The sequence below is a fragment of the Peromyscus eremicus genome, chromosome 5 (assembly GCF_949786415.1).
Source record: "Peromyscus eremicus chromosome 5, PerEre_H2_v1, whole genome shotgun sequence".
Taxonomy (NCBI): Eukaryota; Metazoa; Chordata; class Mammalia; order Rodentia; family Cricetidae; genus Peromyscus; species Peromyscus eremicus.
In genome coordinates, this window is record NC_081420.1 from 44,153,113 (window position 1) to 44,167,203 (window position 14,091).

Below are 14,091 nucleotides of genomic sequence, written 5' to 3' on the forward strand. Positions count from 1 at the left end.
TATTTAGAGAAATTTGGCTGAGTTGTGGCAGAGCAGTTCAGATGGATCTTAGGCTTCCTGAGATTTCAGACCTATGTTTGCTAAAAGAAGTTGTTGGATTAAATTGTGTGCACTTTTTTCTTTTCCCCAAATGAATCTGATCCAACCCATGTCAGGTGAATGAATGGGCTTAGAATACAGCTTTCCTGGGGAATTCACTCTTTGTCCTTGTAGTCCCTGTCGTTTGGATGACATCTAAAACAATTATAAGGTTTATAATTGCTCTAAAGAGGTAGTTACTCTGAAGTCTATCCTTTAGCTATAGGTCCTGATTTTTTTAGGGTCATTTTCATTCATATAAATCATGGAGAATGTGACTATTGTCTGATATTTAGAAATACTTTGCTGCTGAGTTTGTACTGTGATGATAGTCAGACTTCACATTATTATAACTTGGCTAGATTTAAGTAATCTCTGTTTACATGTATATTCTTTTTGTAGTTTTCTGATAAAGCACCATTGCTGTAGCTTGTGGTTCTGTGTAGACTAGACCACTACTACTTTTGTAGTTAGTATCTACTTTATTTTCACAAACCAGAGTGCATCCAAATGTGCTAAATATTTTCACAGATATGTCTAGTTGCTAGGGGCCAACTCTGGTGGTGCCCACATTGAATCCTAGCACACGGAAATAAAGTGCAAACTTTTGTTAAGACTTGGGTAGAGCACTTGCCTAGCACATGAAGAGTCTTGGATTCAATCCTCAAACCCAAAACAAAAGCAGGCATTTTGTTAGGTGATCTCAATTTGAATTCCATTTTGTTTTGTTAGTCCTTTGCCAGGTTTGTGAATCCATTCCTTTATGAATTCATCATTTAAAAAGCTTTTATGGAAAGGAAAATCATTACTCAGCAATTGAGTTGATGAGGGACTTCTCTTTGACCAAATTACAGCTAATAGCTAACTGCCTATTTTTATATTCTCATGTTGAAGGATTTTCTGCTTACTGTCCATGCATTTTATGATTGTGTATTAAATATCTTAGTTTTAAATGTGATTGTAGGATTGTTTTGATTATCCAAAATATATTGCATTTCCTAATAGAATCTCTTACTACAAATGCTAACTTTAAAGAGGGCTTTTTGTGTTTGTTTGGTTTTTTTGTTTTTTTTTTTTAGTCGACCATATACGAACAAGGTCATTACTTTGTGGTACCGTCCACCTGAACTACTCTTGGGAGAAGAACGATATACACCAGCTATTGATGTATGGAGCTGTGGGTAAGATAGACACATTGGCTTATGGTACTAAAAAGTTTTGATAGTGAATTAAAATGAGAAAATTGAATACTGACAGCTGTACTTTTCTCTATTAGATGTATCCTTGGTGAACTCTTCACTAAAAAGCCTATATTTCAGGCAAATCAGGAACTTGCACAGCTTGAGCTAATAAGGTAAGCTGCTGGTGACAGTTTTGGGAATGGATGACATTATACTCCACAGATTATTGAGCTCGTTTCAAGCTTGTCTCTTCAGGGGAGCAACATGGTTCTCTTGAAGTCTAGCGACTACTAAATGGAGGACAAACTAGTGTACGGGCCCTCTGATACTCGTTCCAGTAAAATTAAGGATCTTAAACGTGTTTTTGTTTGTTCCTTTGTTTATTCTGGCATATTTGTGGCGAAGAGATGGATTAAATCACAGAACTTAGTCCCTCATAGGGCTGAGTAATATGAGGTAGGAGAGAATTCATGAATAAATACTTCATTCTGTGTACACATAGTAAGTTTACATATAACTGTGTCTATGTGTGCATACCAGAATATATGTGTGTACTTATCAACATATGTCATTTTTTATAGGCTTTCAGGATATAACTCACAAGCAGTTAGCTTATACACATTAGTCAACTTTCTGTTTATATTTCATTTTAAGAGTATTCTTTTTTTTCTATTTTCTCTTTTGGTTTTTCTTTTCCTGTCAAGACAGGATTTCATATTCTAACACAGGCTGGCTTTGAGCTTACTGTGTAACGCAGGCCAACCTTGAACTCTTAGAACTTCTCTTGCCTTAGTCTCTCTAGTGCTGAGATTTCCAAGTATAAGTCATCTCACCAAGCTTTAAATTCTTTTGTTTTTTAAAGGAGTTTGGTTTTCTCTATAACAATGTAAATGTATAACTTAGAAGATTTGCATGAAAGTTTCAATGAGAATAAGGTGTTTTTATAGAGAATTTTAAAGGAAACACAAATTTACAGCATTTTTTCTTTGCTAACTGAAAAAAATATAGAGCAACAGACAGTAACCAGAGACGGATTCCCAACTTGTCTTAGAAATTTGAAAGATACAATCCAGAAAGAGAACACTTTAATCAAAGAAGAAAGTCCAGAGAACGGACATTCTGCCTTTGGGGAAGTTCATTATACTATTAGAACTTGGCTACCCCTTAATTCTCCCCTCAGGAAAAAAAAAAAGGCGGGAGTCCCCAAACTTAATATTGTTCTTTCCAGTGGTTGAATCAGATTATTTTTTCTTCTGCTATAGAGCACAGCAAAAAAAAACAAAACAAAAACCCAAATGGTGTGTTAGAGTCTCTTTTCTCTGGGGAATAGCATGCCTACAGTCAGAAGTACCCCGGCCAGAATTATCACTGCTTCAACTCCAGGGCAGCCAGTTGCCTCATAAAATGGAAGCACGTGTCCCACGGGTGTCCAAACATGACACTTTTAATGAAACTACAAATATAAAGGGCTATCTCAGTCTATTTCCTTTCGTTACTGACCGAATACCACAGGCTAGATAATACATACAGAATAAAAATTGTTTAGCTCATGATTCTCAAGGCTGGCAGTTTGGGACTGAGAAGGAGTAGATGATGAGGTCCTTTTTATTAATAGTAAATTGTGCAAAGCCCTAAGATGACACAGAGAGACAGACAAAGCTAACCAGAGGCTAGCTTTTATAGTAGAGATGCCCTGCAGTACGTCATTAATGAGTCTTCCTGACTTTCCCAACCCCCAACCCCCACCCCCAGGATTTACACCTATCAAATTCCATTAACATGGAGCTTTGGGGTTAATTTTCCAACACATGAAATTTAAGGGATATATAAAACCAAAGCAGGGACAGAATTTACCAGGAACACATCTAAGCTTTTATCTTTCCTTTTTGGTATGACAGACAAGTGAACTAAAATCAAGAGGAACTGATACTCCCCCCAAATAATAGGTATATTTTTCAGTGCTAATTTGAACTTTTGTAAGCATTAGTTACATATTAGAATACACCAAAAGTGAGAATTCACAAATAATTAAATACTAGAATATAGTCTCTAAATAAAATAGAATAAAGTTAAAATGCATTTTAAAAGGAGCAGTAGGAATGGAGAGGTCGTTCAGTGGGTAAAGATGCTTTCCACAAAGCCTAATGACTTGAGTTTGAACCAGAGGACCAATGTGATGAAAAGCAGAGAAATAATTTGTGAAAGCTGTCCTCTCCACACATCTGCCACAACACATGAACATGCCTGCTGAAACATACATACACAAATCAGAAGTAGTATATAAAATGTAAAAATATCATGGGTTAAATCTTTGTTTAGGAGAAAGTCACGGACTTCGATGCAGTCACGTGCTGTGTGTATACTGACATTTTGTCAACCACAAATTGTATGGACAATGGTGATCTAGTGAAGCTGAAAATTGCTATCAGCTAATGCTATCATAGTTATTTTATCATGGTAGTGTACAGATGGCTACAGTTTGGGATGCCCACTCTACTGTGTTAGTCACTTGTAAGCATAGTACACACAATCATTATCTTAATTAGGATTTCTGTTGCTGTGTAGAGACATCATGACCATGGCAACTCTTATGAAGGAAAACATTAATTGGGTGGCTTACAGTTCAGAGGTTCAGTACATTATCATCATAGTGAGATATGGCAGTGTGTACACAAACATGATTCTGGAGAAAGACCTGAGAATTCCACATCTCTGATCCATAGTCAACAGGAAGTGAACTGAACTAGGCATAGCTTGAGCATAGGAGACCTCAAAGTCCACCCCCATAGTGACACACTTCCACCAACAGGCCACATCCACTTTAACTAGGTCACACCTCCTAATAGTGCCACCCCCTATGAGCATATGGGGGCCAATTACATTCAAATTACCACAATCATTAAGTGCACCATACTCATTAATGGTAATAAATTGCTATGTTACTGGCTTATTTATTTACTGTATTTGTACTTTTTATTGTATTCTCATGTGTACTTGTACTTATATAAGTTTATTGTAAAACAATATGCCACGTTACTGGCTGCAGCCTTATATAACTCGTGTTTACTGCCTCTTTTGATTGTATCAAGAAGCCACATCAGGTACTTTACAAACTAGATTTGTTTAAGTACACCCTCTGATGTTCATATGATGACAGAATCACCTAACAGTGCAGTTCTCAGAACATATCCCGGTCGTTGAGCGACTCAACTATTGTATAAGTTAAGAAAATGAAAACCAATGAAGTGAGCATTCAGGTGACAGATGAGAGCAGTAAAATAAAACCAGGGACTAAAAACTACTTAATGAGCTACAATACAGAAAGCTGTAGAACTTTATGTATAAACCCAGGATTTCATTTTGGAATATTAACACATGTACTATGTAAATTAATCTTGTAACTTAACAGTGTGAAAAGAAAAACGGAAATGAGACTTTGATAGAGAAAATAACCTAAGAAAATAAAAACTATAAGATTGTTTAATTCATAAAAAAAGACCGCTAAAACACATTAGAAAGCCCTAAATATATAAAATGGCACTATGAAAGTATTACTTTGAAGAACCAGTCCTGGCATGTTAGTGGTAAATTCTTGCAAGTATTTCTAAAACCATTAGTTATAATGTTCCTTAATCTATTATATAACAGTTTTCCAACCTTCTGTTTCATGCTCTTATGTTCTCTATTTCTCGGTAAATATTATCTTGAAGGTATGGCATGTTAAAAAGAATGGGATTAGTAGCCTGGAGCTTTCTATTAAGGGGACATATTTATCCTACTCAGTTAAGAAATGTGAATATCAAGAGTTGGCTGGATGTTGATTTTTTTTAAGTTGATTTATATTGTTTAGTTAAATATAGAATCAGTGATTTTCAGAAACCTTAAAACATTGCTCACTAGTTAAGGATGAGCAAAAATTTCATAAGTAAAAAGAAAAGGATTATGCTTAGTACATTGAAAATGTTTTTAATCTCTGTATTTAAAAGAAATGCAAACAATAAAGAGACCAAAACTAAATGTCAATGATGTGTTGTGGGTATGGTGTGTACAAGTTAGTAATACGGAGTTCTATTCAGTGCATCCTCTTGAAAGAGGAAGCCTTGGCAAGTTAGAAAATACTTAGATTATGTATTGTATATTTTCTTTCACTATGATTCCTCTAAACCTTAACTGTTGGCCCCGATTCTGTTGGAGACTGGAGCTAGTTAGTGAGTATAGCTAGTCTTCAAAGTAAGCATTGCTCTTGTCCTCTCACCTGAATTGTTTCCATTAAACTTCATACAATGCAGTGCCTTCTATTTAGTATAAAAAGCCAGATCTTAGAAAAGTGAATTTATCCAGGGTCTTTCAAGTAATAAGTGGAAAAGTTGAGCTTTGAATTAACCATTCTGTACATGTAAGAAATGGGACTTCAGGAACTTTTTTTATATAGTATGCACAAACAGTAATATTTGATAAAGACAGAATGAAAATTTTCTATATTTGAGATTTCTGTGGGAGATAAAGCAAACAGTATTCTGGTTTTCATTATGAAGTTTATCATGATAAAAATATATTGTATACATGTAGGAACTTTTTAAAGAACTAATAGAAAAATGTTAAATTTCATAACATTAATTAACATAAACAAGATTCATCCCAAGAATACAAGGAAGTATTAGGAAAAATGTTTTTTACTGTAATTAGTCTTTTTAATAGATATGAAGTAATCTGTTTAATAGCTTTGAATAAGTATTTGCTGGGGGTATATATAAGGTCTTTAAGTATAAATGAGTATTAAATGCAGTAAAAAAAAAATACCACTAATAGCCGGAATAATGTTTAATGATAAAATATTGGAGAGGAAAAAAAAAAAAGAAAAATTGCCTTCTAGTAATCACCTAAAATATCCAAGAACAAAACAGTTGATTAAAATGACAAAAGACTCATATTAAGATATGTTTGTCATCATGTACTTATGTATAAAGAAAACAGTAGCTTTTAAAAATGTGTACCAACCAGAAAATACAGTGGGGAAGAAGGATATGTCTCTAATAAAATCGTGTGTGTGTGTGTGTGTGTGTGTGTGTGTGTGTGTGTGTGTGTGTGTGTGTCTAGATTATTTAATGTTCTTAAAATTTTAAGAGTTTAAAAACTGTCGGAGAAGGATCTGGAGAGATGACTCTGGTTAAGAGCATTTGCTCCTCTTGCCTAGCACCCACATCAGGCAGCTAACAATTGCCTGTAATTACAGCTCAGGGGATCTGATACCCTCTTCTGACTTCAACATGTCATATTTGTGCATACAGATTTATATACAGATCCATACAATATACATAATTAAAATAGTTTTTAAAAGGCTGCTGGAGGGGCATAGTTTATTTTTTATAAGTAGGCTTTAAAGGGCTTTTTAAAATGGCAGTTTATCCATTCTTGAATGTTGTTTGCTTTTATGTTTGTTTTTATTATTTTTAAGTATGTGGGTTTGTGGTCATGTGTAGGTGCTCCAAGTGGCCAAAGGTGTCAGGTACTTTAGCACTAGAGTTACAGGTCATTGTGAGCCACCAGATGTGGGGTCCTCTGCAAGAGCAGCATATGCTTTTAAACACTTGAGCCATCTCTCCATCCCCATTTTATATTTTTTTTCTCTCTCAGCTGGGTGTAATGGCATATACCTTTAATCCTAGCACTCAGGAGGTAGAAGTAAGCAGATCTCTGGGTTCGAGGCCTATGTAATGAGCTTCAGGGACAGCCAGAATTACATGGTGAAACTCTGACTTGGAAAAAACTAAAACATTTTTTAAAATTTTATATGGGTGAGTGTACATCACATGCATGCAGCACCTGAGGAGTCCAAAAGAGGATGTTGGAACACCTGAATTTCTGTAGGAGCAGTACATGCACTTAACTGCCGAGCCATCTGCCCAGTCCCATTTTGTCTTACCTTACAATAAATAACCAGAATTTCCAAACACGGGTTTTCGCACTGAACACTTGGTTGTTTTTGCATTTGTTTTTTCTCTCTGTGGAAGGATAAATGCGCAAATAATTAGGAATGGAGTTGGGGACAATAAGAAGAAAGGAATCAGAGGACTTTATTAAGAATAGGAGAACTTAACATAGCTTTTAAAAACCAAATTACAGTAACGAAACTACTTGGGTATATATATATGGATCAACCAATGGAATTACATGAACTCTAAAAAGTAAAGTTAATGTGTGTAGGTAATAGACTGTAATATAGAGGATAGCAAATTATAGTAATTTGGCTTTTTTTTTTTTTTTTAATTTTTGAGACAATTAAATAGCCTCACTATCTCACCCCAGCTAGGCTTAGAATCACTTTGTAGACCAGGTTGGCCCCAAGCTTCTGATAATCTTACTGCTTCCCAAGTGCTGGAATTATGGACATGTAACAACTCTGCCCAGCATGAACAATGCTTGTTGATAGGATGCTTGTATGGCAGGCATTACTACATACTGAGAGTGCCTTGGGGTCCGAGGGAGAGAAATCCCCAAATTTCTATTTTCTGTTTCTGGGTGGGCACAGACAAAACTAATTGGTAAAGTATAAGGGTGTAGGAAATGATGAGAGGTTCTATAAATACACACAGGTAAACACACACACACACACACACACACACACACACACAAACACACAAAACAAAACAAAACAAAAAACCTCTCCGGGCGGTGGTGGCTCACGCCTTTAATCCCAGCACTCGGGAAGCAGAGGCAGGCAGATCTCTGTGAGTTTGAGGCCAGCGTGGGCTACAGAGTGAGTTCCAGGAAAGGCTTCAAAGCTACACAGAGAAACCCTGTCTCAGGGAAAAACAAACAAACAAACAAACAAACAAAAAAAAAAAACCAAGAAACGTAACATTTGGGTAGACATCTAAATGAAGTTCAACAAAGTAATTAAAGACCCCAAGACTGAGTGAGTGAATGATCAGGAGCAGAACAGCTCAGTCCATCTACTCAATGCATACTTAAGAGTTGAAAAGGGAAGTGGTAGGCCGTGGGCAGAATGTAGAAAAGCAGCCTAAGAGCAGTTTCACAGTTTGATCCCCTTTAGATACACATCAGAGGCGCCAGTAATTGTTACCTGAGTATGGACTAGTGAGAATGCTAAGGAAGAAAGTTTTACTTTCTAGTTTATGTATTTCATCATGTTTGATTCTGATGTTAAGTATTTATAAAAGTTGCTCAAGAGTTGATTCTATAACATTATTTTTAAAAGAAAATTCAACAAAGTAAACTCTCTTAGAAAGAAGTGTGAGCATCTCATACAGCAAAAGTATACTGAAAGGGTGTGGGGCTTTTGAGTTCAGTAGACCCGAGTTCAGATACCTGTCCTGTGACTGATGTGAGTGAGTTGTGGGATGCTGTAATTTGGGCTCTTCACAGTTAGAAACAGGACTGATAACATACCTAGGGGCATCGGGAATGAGCTCCTTGTCTCACCTTATCTGCCATGATACGTGACTATTTCTTCAGTCAGAGACTGAGTGTGTGCTGAAGTGTTGGTGTCCAGATCAAATATGAAAAACCAATCAAGTGGAAATACTAATCAAAATCTGCTTTAAAGACTTACATTGCAATGACTGATTTATTGATAATTTGCTTTGTTCAAGAAAGTTAAGCTGGGGATGTAGCTCAGTGGTAAAACACCTTGCCCAACGTGAAACACTCTGGTTTCAATCTGCAATAATAATAAATTTAAAATAAATAAAAGATAATATACAGGTATTTTCACATTATGTAAGTATTTTAGGCAGATAGTTAGGTCTGCACTAGAGACAGAAGTGATAAAGAGTGGAAAATATTGGTGGCAGCAAAATCGGGTGAGTGGGGGACAAATTTATTTCTATGTGGACACAGACAAAGGTTCACCCTTTTTTGTGGTTGTTTGGTTAGTTTGAGACTGGATCTCTCACTGTGTAGCCCTGGCTGTCCTGGAACTCTGCTTTGTAGCCAGGCTGGCCTTGAACTCGGAGATCCCCCTGCCTCTGCCGCCCAAGTGCTGGGATTAAAGGCATAGGTCACCACAGCCACTAAAGGTTTGCACTTTTAAAGTGTCAGGTTTAGGTTGTTTGTATGAGTACACATTTTTAAGACTACATTGCTTGGAAGTAAATCTCCCAATTCTGGGCATAGTGGTGCATGCCTTTAATCTTAACTAGCAGGCCGTCTTTCCAGCCCCTGGACCTCACTTTTGAGAACTGCTGTTATACATAGATGCCATATACATACTTTTGCAAAACATTAAAAATAACAAGTGGAAAATAAACCATTATAAACTGTTACAATGTAGTAGTCCCTTTATTAAGCTTGAGTAATAAGGATGAATGCACATTAGAAAATCTTTTAATGTAATTTGTGGCATTATAATTCTAGGAAAAGAAATACAGGTGGTGAGAACTATAGAGCTTCTAAAATTCAGACTGACAAACTAAAATTTTAAAAGCCACAAAAATTAAAACCTAAAGAGAAGTAAATGAAAACACACACACACACACACACACACACACACACACCACATTTGGGGAACACACACACATACACACACAGTGTGGGGACTTACTCTTTAGCACTAGCTGGCTGGAGCTTAAGTAGACCAGGCTGTCCGGACTCACAGAACAGATCTACCTGCCTCTGCCTCTCAAGTGCTGGGATAAAAAAGTGTGTACCACCACAGCTGGCTCAAGAAATGCCACCTTTATAGTAGATATGTGGGAATTTTTGTTTATATTTGTGAATATATTTCAATGTTTATTCTGTGTTTCTTAAACCAGAATTCATCAGCTTCCCAAGAGATTAAATTCAGAGCATTCCTATTAAAACTAGAGATCAAAATTGCCTTATAATGTGCCATCATCACTATTTTAGCACTGTCTGAGAATTGCTAAATAATGTAACATTCGGTGTGTGTGTGTGTGTGTGTGTGTGTGTGTATGTGTGTGTGTGTGTGTATGTGTGTTGTAAATCTGTAAAGCTTCAATTTTGACCCTTTCCTATATATTTCCAGGTTAACTCCTTAGAAGATACAATGGGCTAAAAACATTCAAAAAAGAAAAAAAATTAAAACTGTCAATAGGAAACACAAGTTTTTGCAAAAAACACATAAAACTGAGGGAAATAGATTATTCCTAGTTGGAAATGCAATGCTTTTAAGTTTAAAACATCAAGATTCTAGTGTCTTGTGTGCTGTTGTTGACTCTAGTACTTACTTTCCAAGAGTGCATATAAAAAACAATTGAAACTCTTTAGCTTATGTTTGTGTGAGTGCTAATAGGTAGGTGTTTTTTCTCTGCCTGTAACATACTTCTCATACTCCCACCTGGCTGTGGTTTATCCTTGGAACTGTAACCAAAAATACTCATCTTTTCTCACTTAAATTTTCTTTAATATCAGCAGTTGAAAGTGCCCTTCATCTCTCTATTCCAGTATACTCCATGTTAGTAATGTGCATTAGAATGCCTGGAACCAAGAGAAACAGCTAGGTGTGTAAATCAGAACTCAAAGGATGAGACAAGTACTAAAGAAACAAATAACGTGTGGAAGGACCTCCATTCTGCATAGCCTTTGGGAAGAGAAGGACCTGTGCGGTAGACTGACTGTGAAGAGGGTACAGATGCTTAGAATCGAGGAAGAAATACAGGTGCAGAAAAGAAGGAACAGTCTGTGGGAAAAGATGCATTCTGACAGGGGATCAGCTTCACACGAGTGAGGCTATGCCCTTTTGGGATCCTGTAAGAGCCCATTCTCTGGGAGTCCAACATTTCCTAAGAGAAGTTTAAGGAGGTTTTGAAAACTGTTTTAAGCACAAGAGACTAGAGTGCACAGGAAATAAGGCATAAATGGTGGCAGTGATGGACCCACATTTTTTCTTAATGTGTTAAGCCTTATTGACAGTTTTCTAATGATAAACATACATTGTGATTTTATATACTAAAGCCTATTTCCCCAATGTGATTACTTATATGTTTACACAAACTATTGAGGAATTTCAAGGTAGTCAATGAGTAGAGCAATCAAAGTATATAAATACTCATGACCAGTGGCACTGCTGAAACTGCAGAACTGTTTATCTCAAGATTCCTACCTTCAGGGTGCTCTTGTTTGCATCTAGAGATAGTTATTGGGGTTGGGTAGGAAGTCTTATTCTGCTGTTAATACCAGGCTACCTTACCTTACGTTTATGAGAGGAGACCATGCCAATACCCTGAAACCATAGTAAGACATACACTAAATTCATTTCCTTAATTTGTAACACATAGGCATTATATTCTAAACATCACCTATGTTTTAACATTTTATTTAATAGGAATGCCCTTTAGCAGATTAAATGTATTTGTGGAAAATTTGGGGATTTTCAAATTAAATTGTGAAGACTAAAGTATTTAAACTTCTAATAAAACAACTAGTTGATTTAACAGTTTTATTTGTTTTTGTATGTAGTTTGTAATGATTAAATCCCCCCCTTTTTTTGTGTTGTTTAGCCGTATATGTGGGAGTCCTTGTCCTGCAGTGTGGCCTGATGTAATCAAACTGCCATATTTCAACACCATGAAACCAAAGAAGCAATATCGGCGAAAGTTAAGAGAAGAATTTGTTTTGTAAGAAAGGGATGCTTAAATATCCATATTGTATTGATTGTTTATTTTGAAGTCACTTTGATGTTGAAGGATTTTTATTATGTTTGGGTTTGTCTTCTGTTGATATTTGAGGCAGAGTTTCACAAGCTGGCCTTTAATTGTCTATGTAGCTGAGGATGACCTTGAACTCTTGATCTGGACTGCCTCACAGGTGCTGAGAATATGGGTATACCTTAGCATATACAACTCAGAAAGTCATTTCTTATGAATTTGAAATGTCGTTATGACCTGAGACAGACATATTACAGCTTTTTGTTTTGTTTTGTTTTGTTTTTCGAGACAGTGTTTCTCTGTGTAGTTTTGGTGCCTGTCCTGGATCTCGCTCTGTAGACCAGGCTGGCCTCGAACTCACAGGGATCCGACTGGCTCTGCCTCCCAAGTACTGGTATTAAAGGTGTGTGCCCCCAGTGCCCAGCTGCAGCTCTTCTAGGGCTTTGTCTTGTGCATTTCTCTTTGCTGTATATAAAGGGCCTTTCACCTCATAGAGGCAGTAACTGGCCCATTAGGCTTTATTTGTTTACATTAAAAAAAAATAGTTAATAATTGTGTTGTAAATTTTTTTGAAACAGCCTTGAGCTTAAGTTTTTATTTTACTTAGCTATTCAGTTTTTAATTTATGACAGTGGATTGTTCATAGAGTAATAAAAGATGCTGTTTGCTAAACAGTCCAGAATTGTATAAAAATAACAATAGTTCTTGAAAAGAAAATTGAATTACTTGCACAAACTACTGCGAACACTATTTAATCAATATTTCATTAATACTTCCAAATGATTATTAAATTAGCTTTTAAATATTCATCACTTGCAGTTACCTATTATAGTATTCTAGAAATTATAACAAGAATTTATTAGTTAATAACAAAGTAAAGAGAATTTTAAAGATACAGGTAATTAGAATAAAGCAGTTGGTATTTAAAATATAATTATAAATTAATTTTCAAATTTGATACCAAATACTTTTCTTTAAAATAAGTGCTCACAGAAGCACAGGGCTTGTGTGAAGGCAGTGCTTGACTTTTGTGTCCTCTGGTGCTAGTATCCCTGCAGCTGCGCTCGACTTATTTGATTATATGCTTGCCTTGGATCCCAGTAAGCGGTGCACTGCTGAGCAGGCTCTTCAGTGTGAGTTCCTACGGGATGTGGAACCCTCCAAAATGCCTCCACCAGAGTAAGTGACTTTCTTTTATTTTAGATTTTATTTTTGCAGAATCTGGACAGCTTTGAAAAAAACTTTGTTAATTAGTTGTCATGATCAGAAGATATTCCATGCCTAACTAAGTAAAACATCAGAAAAGTACATAATTTGCACATCAATAATGCAGGTGCTTGTTTACTGTTGAGTTTACCATAGAACAGCAAAAATAGTCCTTAACATTTCTTTAGCTGGTATAGGATAGTGTTATGTTTCACCTCTAAGAATAAGAACCCCCACTGTGGTGGAGTACATACATCAGGACCCTAGCTTCCAGTCGTCCTGCTTTAGCCAAAACTTTGAGTGCTATGCTAAGCTTTTTTTTACAACCCTCTAAGGTAGGTATTTTATTATTATTATTACCACTGCTTAACAGAGGAGGAAGCAGGCTCAAAGAGGTTAAAAAACTTGCCCAAGAATACAAATATGGTAAAGGGTGGTGCCAGCTCTCAAACTGAAGTCAGTTTAATAAGAAAGAAAAGTTCTGGAAATATTCTGTGACATATCCTGTACAATAGAAAATTCTTATCATTACCTAAAAGAATGTTAGTATCTGAAGCATGTTTGCAATGAGTCAGATCATGGAGAGAAAATGCATAATTTGAGAAATTGAAATAGCTAGTTTCTTGAGTCTCCTTACAGCTTCTGTAATTTCTCTAGGATTGGTTGGGAAGAAGGCAGTCCATTTGCCTCTCTATGGTAGGGTCTAAAGTTTTTTAGTTATTTCCTTGGTAATTGTCAATGTGATCAGCAGCATTAAAAGCAAGCCTGTCTCCAATAAAATATTTTTGTGTAATAAAATTCACATTTTAAATGAATAAGCATGGGCTTTAGAGTTCAAATCCTGGCTCTTCCACTTACCAGTTATATGGAGTTTACTTCTACAGAGCTTGTCATGATAATTGAACTATATTATAAATGACCCATGGTATAGTTTGAAAGTTAAAAAGTAACTATCATCTGACATGCAGAAAAACTGAGTCATTCACTAGATTTTCTGT

The 14,091-nt window shown here is 36.1% G+C and overlaps 1 protein-coding gene across 2 annotated transcripts in view; it reads left to right on the top strand.

Annotated features, from left to right (window-relative positions):
- Positions 1 to 14,091, top strand: part of Cdk13 (cyclin dependent kinase 13) — a 99,160-nt gene that overhangs the window by 75,356 nt on the left and 9,713 nt on the right. For both annotated transcript variants that reach the window (XM_059263375.1, XM_059263376.1), the window contains exons 8-11: positions 1,158 to 1,259; positions 1,355 to 1,432; positions 11,741 to 11,857; positions 12,935 to 13,066. In XM_059263375.1, coding sequence (XP_059119358.1) covers positions 1,158 to 1,259; positions 1,355 to 1,432; positions 11,741 to 11,857; positions 12,935 to 13,066 — 429 coding nt within the window. The remainder of the gene's footprint in view (positions 1 to 1,157; positions 1,260 to 1,354; positions 1,433 to 11,740; positions 11,858 to 12,934; positions 13,067 to 14,091) is intronic.